This window comes from Haplochromis burtoni, unplaced genomic scaffold (assembly GCF_018398535.1).
Source record: "Haplochromis burtoni strain Fernald_Lab_line unplaced genomic scaffold, NCSU_Asbu1 Contig_119, whole genome shotgun sequence".
NCBI lineage: Eukaryota > Metazoa > Chordata > Actinopteri > Cichliformes > Cichlidae > Haplochromis > Haplochromis burtoni.
In genome coordinates, this window is record NW_024582480.1 from 911,731 (window position 1) to 927,673 (window position 15,943).

Genomic DNA, 15,943 nt, shown 5'->3' on the forward strand with positions numbered 1-15,943 from the left:
TTTGGATGCGTTCGCCATTAAAGGCAGTAGGACGGCATTGTGCACCTCAGTTCCTCTGCTTTCACTTAGAAACCCCGCGATTACTGGATTGTGATGCTGGTACGTTTATTGACATGCATCAGCATTTGGGTGTTTGCATGTCAGCAGAGCAGCTGTGTGTAGGAAGCAGAGTCACAGCGATTCATAAACAGAACCATCTTCCCGTTGTGCTCCCTATTTCTCTACTCTTCCCCTTTCTGTCTCTCCTTCATTCATCATTTTTTAGATTCCCCCGCCTTCCTTCTAGCTGCTCTTTTCTTTTTTTCCCTATCCCCTGCTTTTCTTGTCCCCTGCCTCTTTCTTATCCTCCCCATTTCCCACCTTCCCACCATGTTCTCCTCTGTCTTTCTCCTTTCATGTCTGGCTCTCCCATCTTCCCCTTCTGTTTGCCTCCTCCATTTTTTCCCTCTGTCCCTTGCCTAGTTTTCCCTCGCCTGTCTCCACAGCCCTCCCCACCTTCCCCTGGCTTGTGTTTTTTTTTTTTTTTTTTTTTTTTTTTTTTTTTTACTCCTAGCCTCCCACCACTCCCTCTGACTTGCTCTTAATCCCACAGCGCTGTCCTTTTTGATGTGTTTTGCCGCCTGCCACTGATTCAGCACAAGATGAGGAGACCTAAAGTTAGCAAGCTCGCAGCAGCCGTGTCCCTGTTTGCTTCCCGTTCTGTGGGTTCTGCATTGTTTGCGTTGCGGGGGAGGAGAGGGATGCTAATTAACGTGAAAATTGTTTGCTCTCCTTCACTCAGTCTTTCTCGGTGTCTTAATCTCTCTTTCTTGCTCCTCTCGCTGCCATGTTCCCTGTGGGGACAGATGAAGGTAGTGCCATTCTGTTATCTGCAGTGCCAGCACAGATACCCCCACGAGCGTTCTCCAGCCACAGAGCAGAACAGAAGAGATGCATTAAACATCAGCGTTAACAGCAAACAGATGCATCCACATACTCGTGTCCAGTCTTCCAGCTCTTTCTCACCTTTAGGCTTCCTAGGCTCTTTAAAGCAGACAACCCCCCCCAAACGTTTCAGATCGAGCAGAGTCAGGGTCTTCTCCAACATTTCTGAATAATTTTAAGCTTTTTTTCCTTTCATGAATGTTTAACAAATATGAATGTTGTCTCTAGCTGTGCAAATTGAGTGTTTTCTTCCAGGCCTGGAAAAGCCCTGGAGAATGTGAAATTTCATAAAAACTTTTTTTTTTTTTGGAAATGCAATGAAAATGTATTCTCACTTTCTCCCTAGCTGTCATGTTTTTAATTTTAAACTTGGCTGCTGCTAAAGCAAGCGGTCTTTGAAGTAATAGTGACCTGAATGACAAATTTCTTGGCTACCAAACTGGTTGAGTAGAAGAGGCTAAAGAACTGCCACAAAAAAAATTTGCAACATTTTAACATTTGCACACGGGAGCACATTCGTCATGGAAATATTAGTGCAGTTTTGGCTTCTTCTTATTTGGAAGTCTGACACTACACATCATATAACCTACATTTCTCACTCCTGCAAAAGGAAAGCAAAAAGTTTTTTTCTTTATACTTTATCTTAGGGCTGCTCGATTATGGCAAAAATGATAATCACGATTATTTTCACTGAAATTGAGATCTCGATTATTTGACGATATTTATTTAACCCTTTAAGACCTACTATAGAACCAAGTCCGCCAGAGCTTATATTATTTTTTTACATGTTGTAGTGCCATTTGTGGGAGCATTTCAAGTTGCTATACATCAATACAACTGTTATAGCCCATATTTTAATAATATGTATGCATTAAGTCCATAGTAACTACATTAATTGCAAAAAAGTGCAAGAAACTACAAAAAAAAAATTGAAAATCATTTTTGGGTTTTTTTTTACATATATTTCTACTTGGAGAAATTTAAGAGGCTTATCCTTCAAAACTTTAAATACAAAAAAGTTGCAAAAAATAGTTTCCAACAGGAAATTTATTTTGAGTGTCTTCAAAGTTTTATTTTGGAGATACACCAATTTTTATATACTGCAGGAAAAACAAAAAACAATCCTATGATACAAATTTGCAAAGAAAACAGCAGGTGCATTAAAATAAACTATTTCCAGCAGTGCAATTCGAGTTCTAAGCATCGCAAACTATTCAGAAAAGTCAAACATGACCAGTATAGGCTTTTAAGGCCTACGAGTAAAAAAAAAAAACTACAATTTCCGCAAAAATGACGTCACTTCCGGTTTCGGCAGGAAATGGCGGATATGCGGTAGTTCGCGCTGAGTCTGTTTCAATGTGGGAAGTGTTACGAACAGCTGATCGGATCGGCAAAGCGTGTTTCTGGAATATTGTGTTTTTGTTCCTGCAAGCGCTTTTTATGGAAGGAAACCGTGACCGAGAACAAGCTGATGGCATCAGATGTAAGTACAACTCCTCCGGGTTATTGCGCTAGCTTACACGGTTCAGGTTCTACAGGGATTTAAAAATAGTTACACAAATCGGAGCGTGCTGCTCTGACCGGCTTTAAAGGGTTAACAATGACTTTAAAAAAATAATATAAAATAGTGTGCAACACCACTGAAGTTTTTTTACCTCTCTTTTCAACCAGCGGCAGTCACTCTCCTCTCCAAATAACTTCTGCTTAGCTTTCCGAGCTTCCCTCGGGTCCTCTTAATCAGCGGTCTCCAACCTTTTTTGCGCCACGGACGGTTTATGTCCGACAATATTTTCACGGACCGGCCTTTAAGGTGTCGCGGATAAATGAGGGAGGGGCTAATAATCGTCTCCGTCATTTTTAATGATCGTTGAAAGCCCAGATCGTAATCGTGATTAAAATTCGATTAATTGAGCAGCCCTACTTTATCTTATATACAAAGGAAAGGTTTAGCAAAGGTGTGTACAGAAGTAAGACCCACAGAGGTTACATCTGTGTCTTGGGGAACTGATGGTACTTGAATAGATAATAAGCAAAATGACATAAAACCACTTTAATATCCTGTTCAGCCAGATGCAGATATTTCAGCGTTAGCACTGAGTTCTACAGCTCGCAGCAGTGTGGGCTAAACAAGAGAGAGACGGTGTTTTGAAGTAACTACAATCTGGCATAAAGAACAAGGTCAAGGCACGGCAATGAAACTGTCAAGTGTTTGAGACAACATTCAACTTGTTTAACCTGCAGTGAGATCGCACTTGTTCTGCTCTGGGAGCTACTTTTTATTTTCGTTCCTGTGGAGACGAGAAAGTAACAGAAGAAAATGTTCTAGAACACTGGCTGCACGTCCACCCGGCGCGGTGTTTACTTCTTAAAAAAAAAAACTCGACTTAACCTCATAATGGTCAGTGCGGCACTGAGGCCTGATGTCCTAGAAAATTTGGCTTCCCATGGGGGAGACTACAGACACATCTCTGTTGCTTGATAGCTAATATTAAAATAACTTGGGCTATCTGGTGGGCACCTCTATCCGGCACGGTTTCTTGCATATATTTTAGCACATGGCTGTTCCCAGTGGAGGCTAAAACCCTGGTGCTAAGAGTGCTTTGCTCCCTTCGCTGCATATGAATAAGTTCACGAAGTCACTGAGTGTAGGTATAGCTAATAATCGCTGCTTTGAGCTCATCTTTTGTGTTACAAACAATATTTGAGCGAGCAGACAATCATCGTCGTGTTTAACCTGTTCACATTTTTCTTACAATTGATATCCTAAGTACCTGTCAAATCTAGTAAAGTCAACAGCACCTGGCTCCAAATCTAATTTGTTATTGCTTGTTAAGACACACTTATCTTTGGAAAGTGACACTCTGTTCTTTCCATTGGAAGTCCTGCTCGAGGTAAACACATTAGAAATTTTGTAAATGACAGGAAACCTGGTGTGTTAAGTGGGGCTAATCATGTGTTTCACATATTAAAATATGGTGTTTGCTCTGCCACCTATGAGATCCCCAATGAAAGGAAGTTTGTGGTGGGTTTCATTGCTGCTTTAATAGCTTAACAAATGCAAGAATTTTCAAACTTGAGCTCTAGAAGGTGTAAAACACTGATACAATCGCCCACTTAGCAACATTAATAGACAAGACTGGCAATATTTGGTATTTTTAGTAACAAATTCTTTTATCAGCTTTTGTCTGTGCAGGGTGACGCAAGCTGTTTCTGTCCTACAGACTCGCATTGTTGTCTAAAAATGATTCGGCACATCAGCGAGTGACATGTTCATATTTAAACTGTTACTGTTACTGTAAAGTCACCTGGACATGTCCTTGTTTTGGTTTATTTAAGTTTAAATTCACCATAAAAGGGGAGAAAGCTGAATGCATGCACAAGGAGAACAAGTAGGGTGGATTCAAACTCAGGACCTTCCTGCTGTGAGGCAACAGCGTTAACCACTGTGCTGCCAAGCTGCCCAATTCATGAAATCATTCATTATAAGTCATTAGTGGTATTTAATCAAATATCTTTATCAATCCACTTTGGTTATGGCACAAAGGCTATTTAATTACTACAGGAATAAAAGCAAAAGCATTTCCAATTATGTTGGCACTGCTGGAAACCGCAGTAGTACATCGGCTAGTTAAGGGTTGTTTGAGAACGGTAAAGTCTTAGAATTATAAAAGGACAGCTATCATTTCAGTTTGCATGGCCATGCCCCTGTGTATGACTGATTGGTGCCAATTTCTCTCTTCAGGAGGACAACAAACTGCAACAAAGTGTCCGTCAAACAAGTGCAGCTTCGTAAAGCAGCAGGGCAAATGTCTCCAGATAACCTTAACAAATTGCTAGCTAGAATGACAAATGCCCTATTACTGAAAATACTCATTAGAGCACCTAATGCACATCAGCCCACAGCCTGCAGTAGTGTCGTTCAGAGTAAGATTTGCCTTAGAACGTATTGAGAATGACTAATCTGTATCTGCGTGTTAACAAGAAAAGCCGTCTTTGAAAGCACCACAGAAATTCCCAACTTTAAAAATGTTTGCCAACATAACGGTGCAGCAGCAAGGATGACAGATCCACATGGAGCTTATGTGAATCAGCAACACGGAGTCACCCATGCGACATGTCATGCTCGGAGAGATTAATTATTAATATCGCAAAACACATTTTAAAAATCGCATTTCACCTCACTTTGCAGTGTGTTAGCATGGTTGTGCATTTAAAATGATTAGCGATTTGTTTCTTAACAGAGGGGAAATGTAATTTGCTTGGGACTGAGGCATTAAAAGACTGGGTACCAGCAGGCTGCCCACCCTGGGCCAAGTCTGGGTGGATGTGTGGGTGCTGAATGAATCATGCCACTGCCACCAAGGAGACTTAAATTCTCTCCTGCGAGACAGACGAGTTTGACTGAAAATGCACATCAGAGTGAAGACGAGCTTTCACTCGGGGCTGTTTTTTTTTCTTTCTCCTCTCTGTCTTTTTTCTTCCTCTACATCAGAAACGTATGTCTTCACAGATGTACCTCTGTCAAGTCACCAGCTGACAGCTTCCTTAGGTTTTGTTTGCTTTCCTGGACGAATATCTTAACACTAGAAATCAAAATCAACCAGAAGTAATTCAGAACAACTGCGAGATCTCGACTTTCAGCACTACCACAATCAGCATGCAGCAGCAGAAAGTGGGCAGCAGTGTTATTTGCACCTGCTGACCTTGTTCTAAACCATTTACCTGATTAAAGCAGAGAGGTGATTTGTGTCGTCAATCCCAGGTCTCTTCGGTCAGTATCTCAACCTTGCGTGTCGCACCAGCTCCCACAGTCAACTAACTCTCTCCTGCTCCCTCTGCCCTCCCCGTCGCGCCTTTCCTCTCTTCTGCTGAAGCCGCAGCAGTCTAATCTTTGCATTTCACCACTGGCTCTGTGCTGAGCCTGTCCCAGTCGCACACCAGTTTGTCTGTTCTTTCCTCCCTTCTGCTTTTTTCTTATTTTTTTTCTCCCCCTCCATTGTCAGTGCTAAAATGACACCCTTGCCTTTCTTGTACCTAAAGTTCTGTGTTTTCAGTGTGCAGTAATCAGGTTTATTAATATTTTATTAATGTTTTGTTTGACGCCATGTGCAAACAAAACAAAAAACACCTTTCTTCTTTCATCTCAAGAACTCCTCTAAGATGAAGTGGACCTCAAATGTATGATCCATGTGTGTTGTAGTCAGCAGCACCTACTTGCACATAATGGGAGTTAAGTGTGTTGATGTATCATTTGATAACTCGTCATATTTCTGTTATTTCTCTGTGTTTTGGTGCCCAGCGTTTAGCGAGCCACAGAAAGAAATAAAAGCAAGACTATCCTCTTAACTATGGACGCAACAACACACACACACATGCACACACACTCTCAGGGTTCTCTGCGTTGGCTCCAGACTTTGATAGGAACCTAATGGCCACTCTTGCATATGTTTGCAGCTGGAAGTGGATTGCAGCACATCACAAATGATTCTGTTTTTGTGATCATCATCTCACTATTGAGCCTCTCAAACACATCTGCAGGTTCGGACGCTGGCACAGAAAGTCTCTCAAAGCACGCGCTCGGTCTTTCACCCTTAAACACGCACTCAGAAGCACTCTTTGTTCATATATGAGGCAGCTGGCTGCTCACTAGCGCTACGTGCCCTCTGAGCTGAGTGATTGTCCTTCAAACCTCACAATGCAACGAGTGGCTGCGCTTTTTGTCCGCTGCATCTTTAAAGCTTCAGACGGGCGCACGGATGACTGCACGTGCACGGAGTTGGGTCAATATCATCAAATCCAAATGTCAATTTAAGCTGCAGCCTGTTAACTTAAGACAAATCATTCTCCATTATTATCCTGTGACATTTGTCCTCATTGGCTTCACTGTGGAGCCCAGAGCATTTCTGTCTTCAGATTCGATCACTGTAATTGGTTGGAAAAGAATGTGACATTGACCCCAACAGGGATATGCACCGTGCAGAGCGTGCACTCGGCTCTCCCTCTGACACATGTTTGTGTTTTTACACAAATGTCCATCTGGATGAGCGTCTCGCGTCGCATTGACAGGACGGGTGATGGATGATTGACAGAAGCACAGATTGTGGAAGAGTCTGCAGTGCAAAAACAGAACTTGGGTCATGCAAACTTTTGAAATTATTGAGCTGGGTAATAAGGCCCTTTATGAATATTCAGCTATATTAATATAGCAGAAATATCCGGGGTCAGATATGTGTCTTTGGACCTCAGTGGGCAAAATCTTTACCCACATGATTTAATAATTTCTCCCTCATTTTCTAACAATGTAGGCGGCGACCAAAGGCTGTTTTCTGCTTTAAGTTTGAAAATGAGCGATGGAGCAATTCATTTTTTTCTTTTCTATCAAAACCCTCCAACCAATCACGTTTTTGAGGAAGAAAAATAATTGTATGAACAAAAATGTTAAACTAATGTCTAGAAAAATAATCAGGCAAACACTAACCATTTGTATACTGCATCCAATCAAGAGCATTTTCTAGCGTCACTTGAAATGCGCCTTCTAATGACATTAATTCAAATGGAAAGTCACCAAAGGGATCAGACGAAATTAAAGCCCTTCCACTACCAGGTGAGTTTCCTAATTTAATTGAATCTAATTTAATATTAATTCATATTCACATTAATGTTTTATGTTAATACTCAATTCGTTCACATATTTGCATGAATGTAAAAAACTTGTAATTTTAATGGCAGTTGTAATAGTACAAATTGTAATTTTACTTTAAATGAAATTTATGTTTGTTTTGCTGGAAGATGTCATGTTATAGTTTTTAGTCACAAATGTAATTTATTTTAAATGTTTTCGAATTAAGTCCCAGTGTTTCAGTCTGGTTGATGTTTTCACTTTGATTGTGTGATTGAGACAGCTGGTACAGAGGAGGTCCATTCAGTGTCGAGGTCCCGCGATTGCAAACCCAAATCTTCACCCCTCCACCACAATGCTCGATAAAGTGACAACACCATACATGGCTCTGTGCAATGCCCAACATTTCCACTTTGTTCTTGTCTGTTCAAACGGGATCTGTCCAGATGTTTTGTAGAGGCCCGTAGAGACTCTTGACTCGTTGGAAGATAGTGGCATTGTGTTAAAGCATCTGAATGCTTCGGAGCCGCACACCACTGAATCTTCTGCAGTTATGATCTTGCTGAAAGTTTCTTATGAGCATTTTATTAGCAGCATGCCTGCGACTCCCCCTCTTAATTCCTATGCAAGTAGCAAGGTTGTGCTTAGTTTATCACAGGATTGCACAGAGTTCTGTAAAAACTGTACAGCAATTTAGGTGAAATTGGTATTGATTATTTGCATTACTAGATGGTTCCTGTCTGGTATATCTACCTTGTTTAAAGCTCTTCTCATCTGTTTCCCCAGGCAGTCCTGGAAGGAACAGACCTCCTCTGTCCAGACTCATCTGATAAGCTGAAAAACGCTCCGGTCCGATGAACAGAATCAACTTCTGGAGATTTACTTGTCTTGATGCACGCTCATCCAGGTGTCAGCTGAGACTGAAAAAGCCACTTGGATGAGTGACGAAACGTTTCTCCCACTGAAAACGCTACGTCTAGATGAACAAAATCGACTTCTGGAGATTCTAATTCTAACTAATATCAAACAGTTAAACAGACTAAGGTTGCTTATATGGAGCGATCGTGGCTCAAGAGTTGGCAGTTCGTCTTGTAATCGGAAGGTTGCCGGTTCGAGCCCCAGCTTGGTCGTTGTGTCCTTGGTCAAGACACTTCACCCGTTGCCTTCTGTTCGTGGTCAGAGGGCCCGGTGGCGCCAGTGTCGGGCAGCCTCATCTCTGTCAGTGCAGCTGTGGCTACAATGTAGCTGCCATCACCAGTGTGTGAATGTGTGTGTGAATGGGTGGATGACTGAATGTAGTGTAAAGCACTTTGGGGTCCATAGGGACTGAGTAAAGCACTATACAAATACAGGCCATTTATATACTGTCAAGATGCTGTATGGTCTACATTCTTTTATCAATAAAAGAAAAAAGTAAACGTGCCTGTTTGTATGGTTTTAAACAGTTTGGTGGAAACCAGCTGCTTCCGTGTTTCTCTAAACACACACTAACACTGGTTCAGACCCAGTGTAGTGTTTGCCCACAGATTACTTCTTGTGGTGTGCACTGACAGGCAGATTCACTTTCACCCTTTAGGAACACCTGAAAAAGAGAAGCAGAGAGAGATACTGAACACTCATCCAAACCTGGCCTGTCTGTCCTAAGGGGCCTCCCCCAGCACTCAGCAGGTGCTGCTGCCTGTGCTGTGCCAGATCTCCCCCCCCCCCACTCTCTCTCCTCTCCGAGCTTTTTAGTCCTCACTTTCTTTCTGTCTCTGGATTTCTGCCTTCTCATATTCTGAACGTGGGCTGCTGCAAAACTGCCTGTTTACCTACTGTCTTCTCTTCTTCTGTCTGCGTTATCTCCACATTTCTAACCTTCTCTTCATCTTCACCTCTGCCTCCTTTCCTCACAGCATTGTTTTCTTAACTTCTCGCCCCTTCTTCCCACCCCTCTCTTGCTTTCTTCGCGATCTTTGCATCGATATTCATCTAGGCCCGGTCATCAGTGAGGAGCGAGAGCGATACAAGTGTAAGATGCAGCAGATAGAGTGCAAGAAGCACCTTGTGGCAAATCCCTCCTGGTGTGTCTGTGAGAAGCTGAAAGCCCCTCTGCGTCCCATTAATAATAAATCACTGAGATCAGTAGATTTGACTCGAAGCCTCCACTCCTCCTCCTCACCACTTTCCCTCACCTGTAATGAGTTGGGAGGAGGGTACGAGGAATGTGACCAAGGCCACAACACGAGGGGAAAAAGTCCCAAGAGGAGGGCAACGTTTTTGTTTGTTTGTTTCTCCTCCCCATCTGATCAGCCTCGTGTCTACCCCCTTCCTCTACGTCTAGCACGTTTGCGTTCAGGGCTGCTTTTTTTCCCTTAACAATGAGTTTTGGCAGGGTTATACAAGCAAAAGCAAAAAAGCTCGCAGGACAAAAGATGATGTGGAATTGGAGTTTTCATGCTGCGGGCCTCAGCTCAGGATTGTCTGAAATATAATGCGACTTGTTGAATAGCTCTCATTTCTGCAGTTTATTACCTGGTGAGGTTCGATGGTGCAAAAACTCAAACTGCGTAGGTTTTTTTCAAAGGAAATCTCTTCCCTTTCCATTAATCAATTTCTAAATCCTATTCCCTAAGAAGCTTTTTGTTTTCATCCTTGAGTTTGTCGCTACCACCTTAATCCGAATGACATCTAAGGCAGATGGTAAGACACTCACAAACTTGCATTTAGCAAGTTCTGTGCTTTGGTATTTTCAGTAAATATCAGCCCTCACATTGCAGCCCCAGTGGCCAAACGTACAACATTAAATGATTATTTCCACAGCACGATTAATCATCCTCTTATTGAACTTCCAGTTTCAAAGAAGCACAATTCTAATTAGCTTCACCCTGTCATCTTAACAAGCTCTAAGGGATGAAACAATAACTGAGGGTGGCCAGTTTAATTATCAATTAATTAATTAATTCATAATTCGCATTGGGGAAGTCAACAGGGCTGTGCGAAACTGTTATGCGGAGTGAACGGACTCTATGGCAGAACACACAGAAGCGCAGAAAATGCAGGGAGTGCTCTTTATTTACAGTGTCAAACTTATTTACACGGGATGAGATATGTACGCTGATAAATAAACCGAAGGAAACCAGGGGAGGGGGCTGACACGCATTCGGAGGGAAAGGGGTTACCTGCGCACGCAGGGTGGATGTATGAGAAAAAGAAAAACGAAACTTTAGGGGGAGATGCCAAACAACCGGTAAGAAACGGCAATAAACATGGGGAGAGTTGGAGAGCTCACTTGTCACACTGGCTGTACAGGCTCGGGCGAGGATTCTCGGGATGTGGGAGAAACGCTGAGATTGATCTCTGTAGTGATCCCGGAAATGCGGCTTCACAAACAGCTGACAGGTAAGCGGGTGATGGATCCGGCTGAGGATACAGGACAACAGGTAAACAAACAAAATCCAAGACATAGGTTGGCCGTAATGCACACCGCGGAGAATTAACAGACACGTTACCACTCGGGGAGGTGGCAAGAGGTGGGGAGGTGTGCTGAAAACAGAAGCGGACCCCGTGACACCACACCAGAGAAACCCCACCAACTCCTAATAGTACCCCCCCCCCCCAGGACCGCTCCTCAGGCCCGTACCCCTCCCAGTCCAGGAACAAGTGCAGCCCACGGCTTTGGTTGCATGCTTCTCATTCTGCTTTCTTAGACCGTATTTGGTTTTGCCCTCGTACCGAAAATAACCGCTGCTTCCATTGTTAGAGCAGAGAGTAAAGAAATGATCTGGAGCTGCACAGATTATACCCAAATTTGTATTCTGTGACATGTTCAGGTCCTCATTTTATTTCAGGTAGGTTAGCCTTTCTTTGAAGGGTCCCATCACCCGCAGCGCTGCAGGGTTTAGTGGCGACAAGTGCATGGCAGAATAGGACCTCTGAGCAACTGCTGATTAGTGTGTGTGGTTCAGCGGACAAAACTTATCAGTCGTAGCGAAAATGAAATGCTGTTTGGCTAGTGAGCAGGTTTCATTTCCCACCCCGGAGTAAAAGCCAGCAGCAGGCAGACTGCAGGATTAGTATTCAGCTGGCTGTGGACAACAGAACCAGTGTGCTGGTGTTTGCCCTGTGGCTGTTGTCTTGCTGTCAGGTTAGCCAATGACACGTCAGAGCTCACCTCTCTGGCCTCAGCAGCCGATGGCTATAATACACTTCGCCTGGCTCTTTTTCCGCTTTCCACTCTGCCACAAATAGACGGCATCCATCTTTTTTTTTTACCCGAGACACTCAAGAGCTTTGCACACAGTATTCTTTTTTTGCCAGCGTTTTAGCGTCTTCTGTTATGTCATCAAACTTTGGACTGCCTTATTATGGACTGAGCAGCTAAACTTTTTTAAATTCAAGCTAGAAGTGAGAAAATTCCACATTTCTAAATGGAACAACATTGAAATATGCTCACGATGTTCTCATTTTAGAATGCATTTGAAGGTAAAACTGCGATATAAGTAATCTTTTACTCTAGAATAAATGTCTGTCTGATATTTTTGCCTGAAATTAATCTTGTTTAAAGTAGGAAAAGCATTAATAGCATCCAGAAAATGTGAATAATGGCATGCTGACACTCTTTCTAAACATCGGGTGCTGTGAAAAAGTGTTTTCCCTCTTCTTGATTTCTTAGTTTATTGCACATTTTTCATAAAAAATTTTCAGATCATCAAGCAAATTTTAAGTACTAGTACTGGACATTCACTAACACGGTATCAAATATCATAAGAATCCATACCAAATGATCTTTTTAAAACATTTTATTTTATGTTTTTGGAGCTGTAGTTTACAGTCTGTTCCATAAATCACTGTCAGTGTCAGAACAATACTTTCTGCTGTTTTTAAAATTCAACTTACCGGTAATTACAACTGAATACGATGAGTTTGATGAAACTGGTGATTTTAACCTGAATATTTGGTAAAATGTTAATTAGTTTCGGGTCTTGTTTTAAAGTGACTTTTTGCTCATCGCACTAATTCAATTCAAACGGTTTTGTTTTCAGGAAACTGAAATAATCATTTAATGTGTTTAGAGAGTCAGTATTTTTTTCCTTCGTAAACTTTCAAACTTTGATTCCGTCACTTTTCATTACACGTTAGATATCTGAGGAAACTGGATAAAAGGAATCGTACTGGTGAGTTCCTGCTACAAAGTTGATTTAGATCTTTTCCCCATTAGGTGTTTTTCAGCAGAGGGAACCTCCCTTGAACATGCCATCAGAGTGATTCTCTTTAACCTGCTTTACCTGGCTCGCTCGGTGCTCTTAAAAAGCATGAAAATAACCGAGACAGATCTCACAGGAAGTAGCAATCTGCGCTGATTTGAATTAATCTCGACACAAGAAACAGTACTGTTAATGCAACTGTGTTGTTAGGGCAACATAAACTTCCTTGTATGTAATGTGTATGTGTGCACCGTTGAACCTGAAGGGTGCAGTAATGTAAATTTGTATCTGTAGCGTAGTAGGGTTAAGTTTACCCCACTATCAGTTGTCTGATGTTTTGTTTTGTTTTGTTTTTCATGTGTTCTGTACTTTGTGTCATTTTGTTAAGGGTATTGCTGGAGTCTGCTACACAAAGGCAAACAGATGCTCCGTTTAGATCACCATCTTCTAACTGTACAGGAATTCGCATAAATATAACCCCCGAAATCCGTAATCCGTTGGCTCAGAGTTGCTTTTATTGAGACGTTAGTGAAGGTGAAGTGCGATTGTCACAGGTGGCTTTGGTGAGGCAGCATCTGCTGGTGAATATTCTTTTCTATTTTCATTGAAAGTGAGAGATGCTGGTGTGACGTATGGGTTGAGGTGGGAGCTGAAGCTTGACTAACTTTCCCAGCATCCCTTGCAGAGGTTGAGATCAAATGAAGCACATTTCTCTGTGTCTGTCTCCGTCTGCTTCTCTTAGTTTTTGTCTCTCCGGTGTTACTTTCGATTCCTTCAGTCTTTGTCTCTTGCTCCATTTTCTCCTCCTTAACTCTAAACTTATACCATTGTTTAGACTTCAGCTTACACTTTCCAATCTGTCTGTGTTTCACGTTGTCTTTCACCATCGCTGTCCATTTTCTTCATCATTGTCTTTCCTTCTCTTCTTGTCCTTTGTTTCTCTCTCCTTTTCCCCTCCCACCCTGCTGAGCAGGGAAGCCTTTGATGTGAAGCCGATATCTATTCATGCAAGTCATTCATCAGCACCGTGTTGCTTTTAAAGCAATGAGCAGGAAGCCAGATCAATAAGATGGCTGAACGGATGGATCTCTTAAGGGGCTTCTTCAGCCCAGAGAGATAAGGGAATCTTTTTTTTTTCTTCTTTTTTTAAATAAATGGCACTTTAAAGAGTCACACAGGGTGGGCGGGGGCTCAGATGGGGTCGGGAGCGATGAATGAAGATCTGACGCTTCACAGCCACTATTAAAATAGGCAAAGGCATTTAGATGGAAAAAGTGGTAGAACGTTGGAGAAAACCCTGCGAGGGGTCTGACTGGAAGGCCCTGTGTCTGAAGAAGTTACGCTTCAATGTGGACTAATTAAATCCACTTCAAAGCCCAGAAAGTTTATTCACAAATATTCTTTATGCGATAAACACTAGCAAAAAAAACTACACTTGAGACAATAAAGCATAAATGTATTTATGAAAGTCAAAGCCAGGAGTTTTCAGTCTTTCAGACAGTTAGCTGTGAGCCCATTAATCATTGAGGACTCAGTCTTGTGTTGAATACTGCAGTACATAGAGACCTGGAGGCCGATATGCCACGGTGTAAACTAGAAACACGGCTTCACTTACTTTGTACTGTTCTGTATTTTTAAATTAGATGTGACACATAGTGCCATGAAGCTTGCCAGCTTTGTGTCTCTGATAGAAATGCCTTTAGCTAGGACAAAACACCAGAGTATGCTCCTTTTTTTTTTAAAGTTCTAACCTATGTGGACTTTTAAATTGACCCATATATGAAAATAAATTACGTGAGACTTAATATTTAATCTCACGTATCTCTTTTCTTAAGGCTAGATGGGTTTTTTTGTCTTTTTCTCCCATCCTGGAGGAAACTGTCACGAATCACTCATATTTAGGCATTTTGCCATCGTACTTCTGATAGCTTTGACTCAAGATCAGCAAGAGCCGTGACAGGCTGAGAGTGAAGCTGAGTGCTAAAGATGTTGTCCCTGATGTGTTTACACGTGCGCGCACACACACACACTCACTCCATCTTGTCTAAGTACACGTCTGGAAGCCAGGGAGAGCAGACGCGCACACACACACTGATGCTAACAAACCATGTCACCCAGCCATGTCACCACAATCATCATCACCTCAAGGTGTTTTTCTGTAGAGCGTAAATAGCGCTAAGCGTTTTGATTCTTTGTATATTTTATTTGTGTGTGTTTGTGTGCGCGTGTGTTGAGGGGGGAGGGCGGTTCTTGAAATGAACCAAGAAAAACACATTATGTGTTCAAGAAAAAACATGAAAAAACATTTCACAAAGTGCTGAAGAATGAAAGGAAGCGAGTGTAGAGTAAAACAGAACAGAAACATAACAGGATGACAAAGATGGTGCTTGATGCCAACACTTGGAGCTCGAGGGCATAAAATGGAATGGTGGTTGAAGACCGTCTGTGTGTGTGTGTGTGTGTGTTGTTTAAAAGTATTTAAGCAGAAAATCATCATGTGTGACCACCCTCCTAAACAATCTGAAGAAAAGCGCAAAGTGTACATCCGTTTTCTTTTTGCTAACCTTTTGTTTTTTAGCTTGTTTCTTTTGACGTTTAGCACGATCACTTTGTATCCCGTTAAGAAGTGACATCATCAGCTGTTTTTCTATAGCTGAGAATGTATCGTTTTGATTCTTTTGATCTTGAAAAAAAGGACTAATTCCAGTAAAATGAAAATTTGTGTAACTTTGTCAGCTGCCCATATTTGTCAAGCAGTTTTCCTGGATTTCCAGTACAGATGGAAAAGGCTGCAGTGATGTGTCAAATTGACTTCAAAGGTTGTGCGTATTGTGGCAGATTCATCGCTTATGATAATTAATCTTACCCTTCGAGTTTCAGACCTGTCGCTCTTTAATGCTGTTCAGTGTGGGCTGGCATCACCTCGTTTTATTTTGCTTTATTTTCCTCCCCTACTTGCTGTCAGTTTAAAATGCACACATGTATATGTTTGATGTCAAAAATCTGTTTGTTAATATATTTATCGGTGACAGAAAATAAAACTCGTAGTCAAATACTTCTTTCCTATAAAGTTAACATCAAACCATCCTTATAGCTTTTGATGAGAAGACAAAAGCTTATAGGTTTTGTCTTCTCATCGCTTCATTTATCTGTTTTTATTTCTTTTTTTAATATATTTTGGACTCATCTCTTCCTCTGTCTTTTCCACCCACAG

At 41.8% G+C, this 15,943-nt stretch overlaps 1 protein-coding gene across 3 annotated transcripts in view; it reads left to right on the top strand.

The window, feature by feature from the left end:
- atrn (attractin) overlaps positions 1-15,943 on the top strand; it is a 130,504-nt gene that overhangs the window by 68,602 nt on the left and 45,959 nt on the right. The window contains exon 26 of one of the 3 annotated variants that reach the window (XM_005929638.3): positions 8,330-15,930. The exons of the other annotated variants lie outside the window; for them this stretch is intronic. Within the exon in view, the coding sequence (XP_005929700.1) occupies positions 8,330-8,381 (52 nt within the window). The 3' untranslated portion in view covers positions 8,382-15,930. Of the gene's footprint in view, positions 1-8,329; positions 15,931-15,943 lie in introns of those variants that run through there. 3 annotated transcript variants of the gene reach the window in all.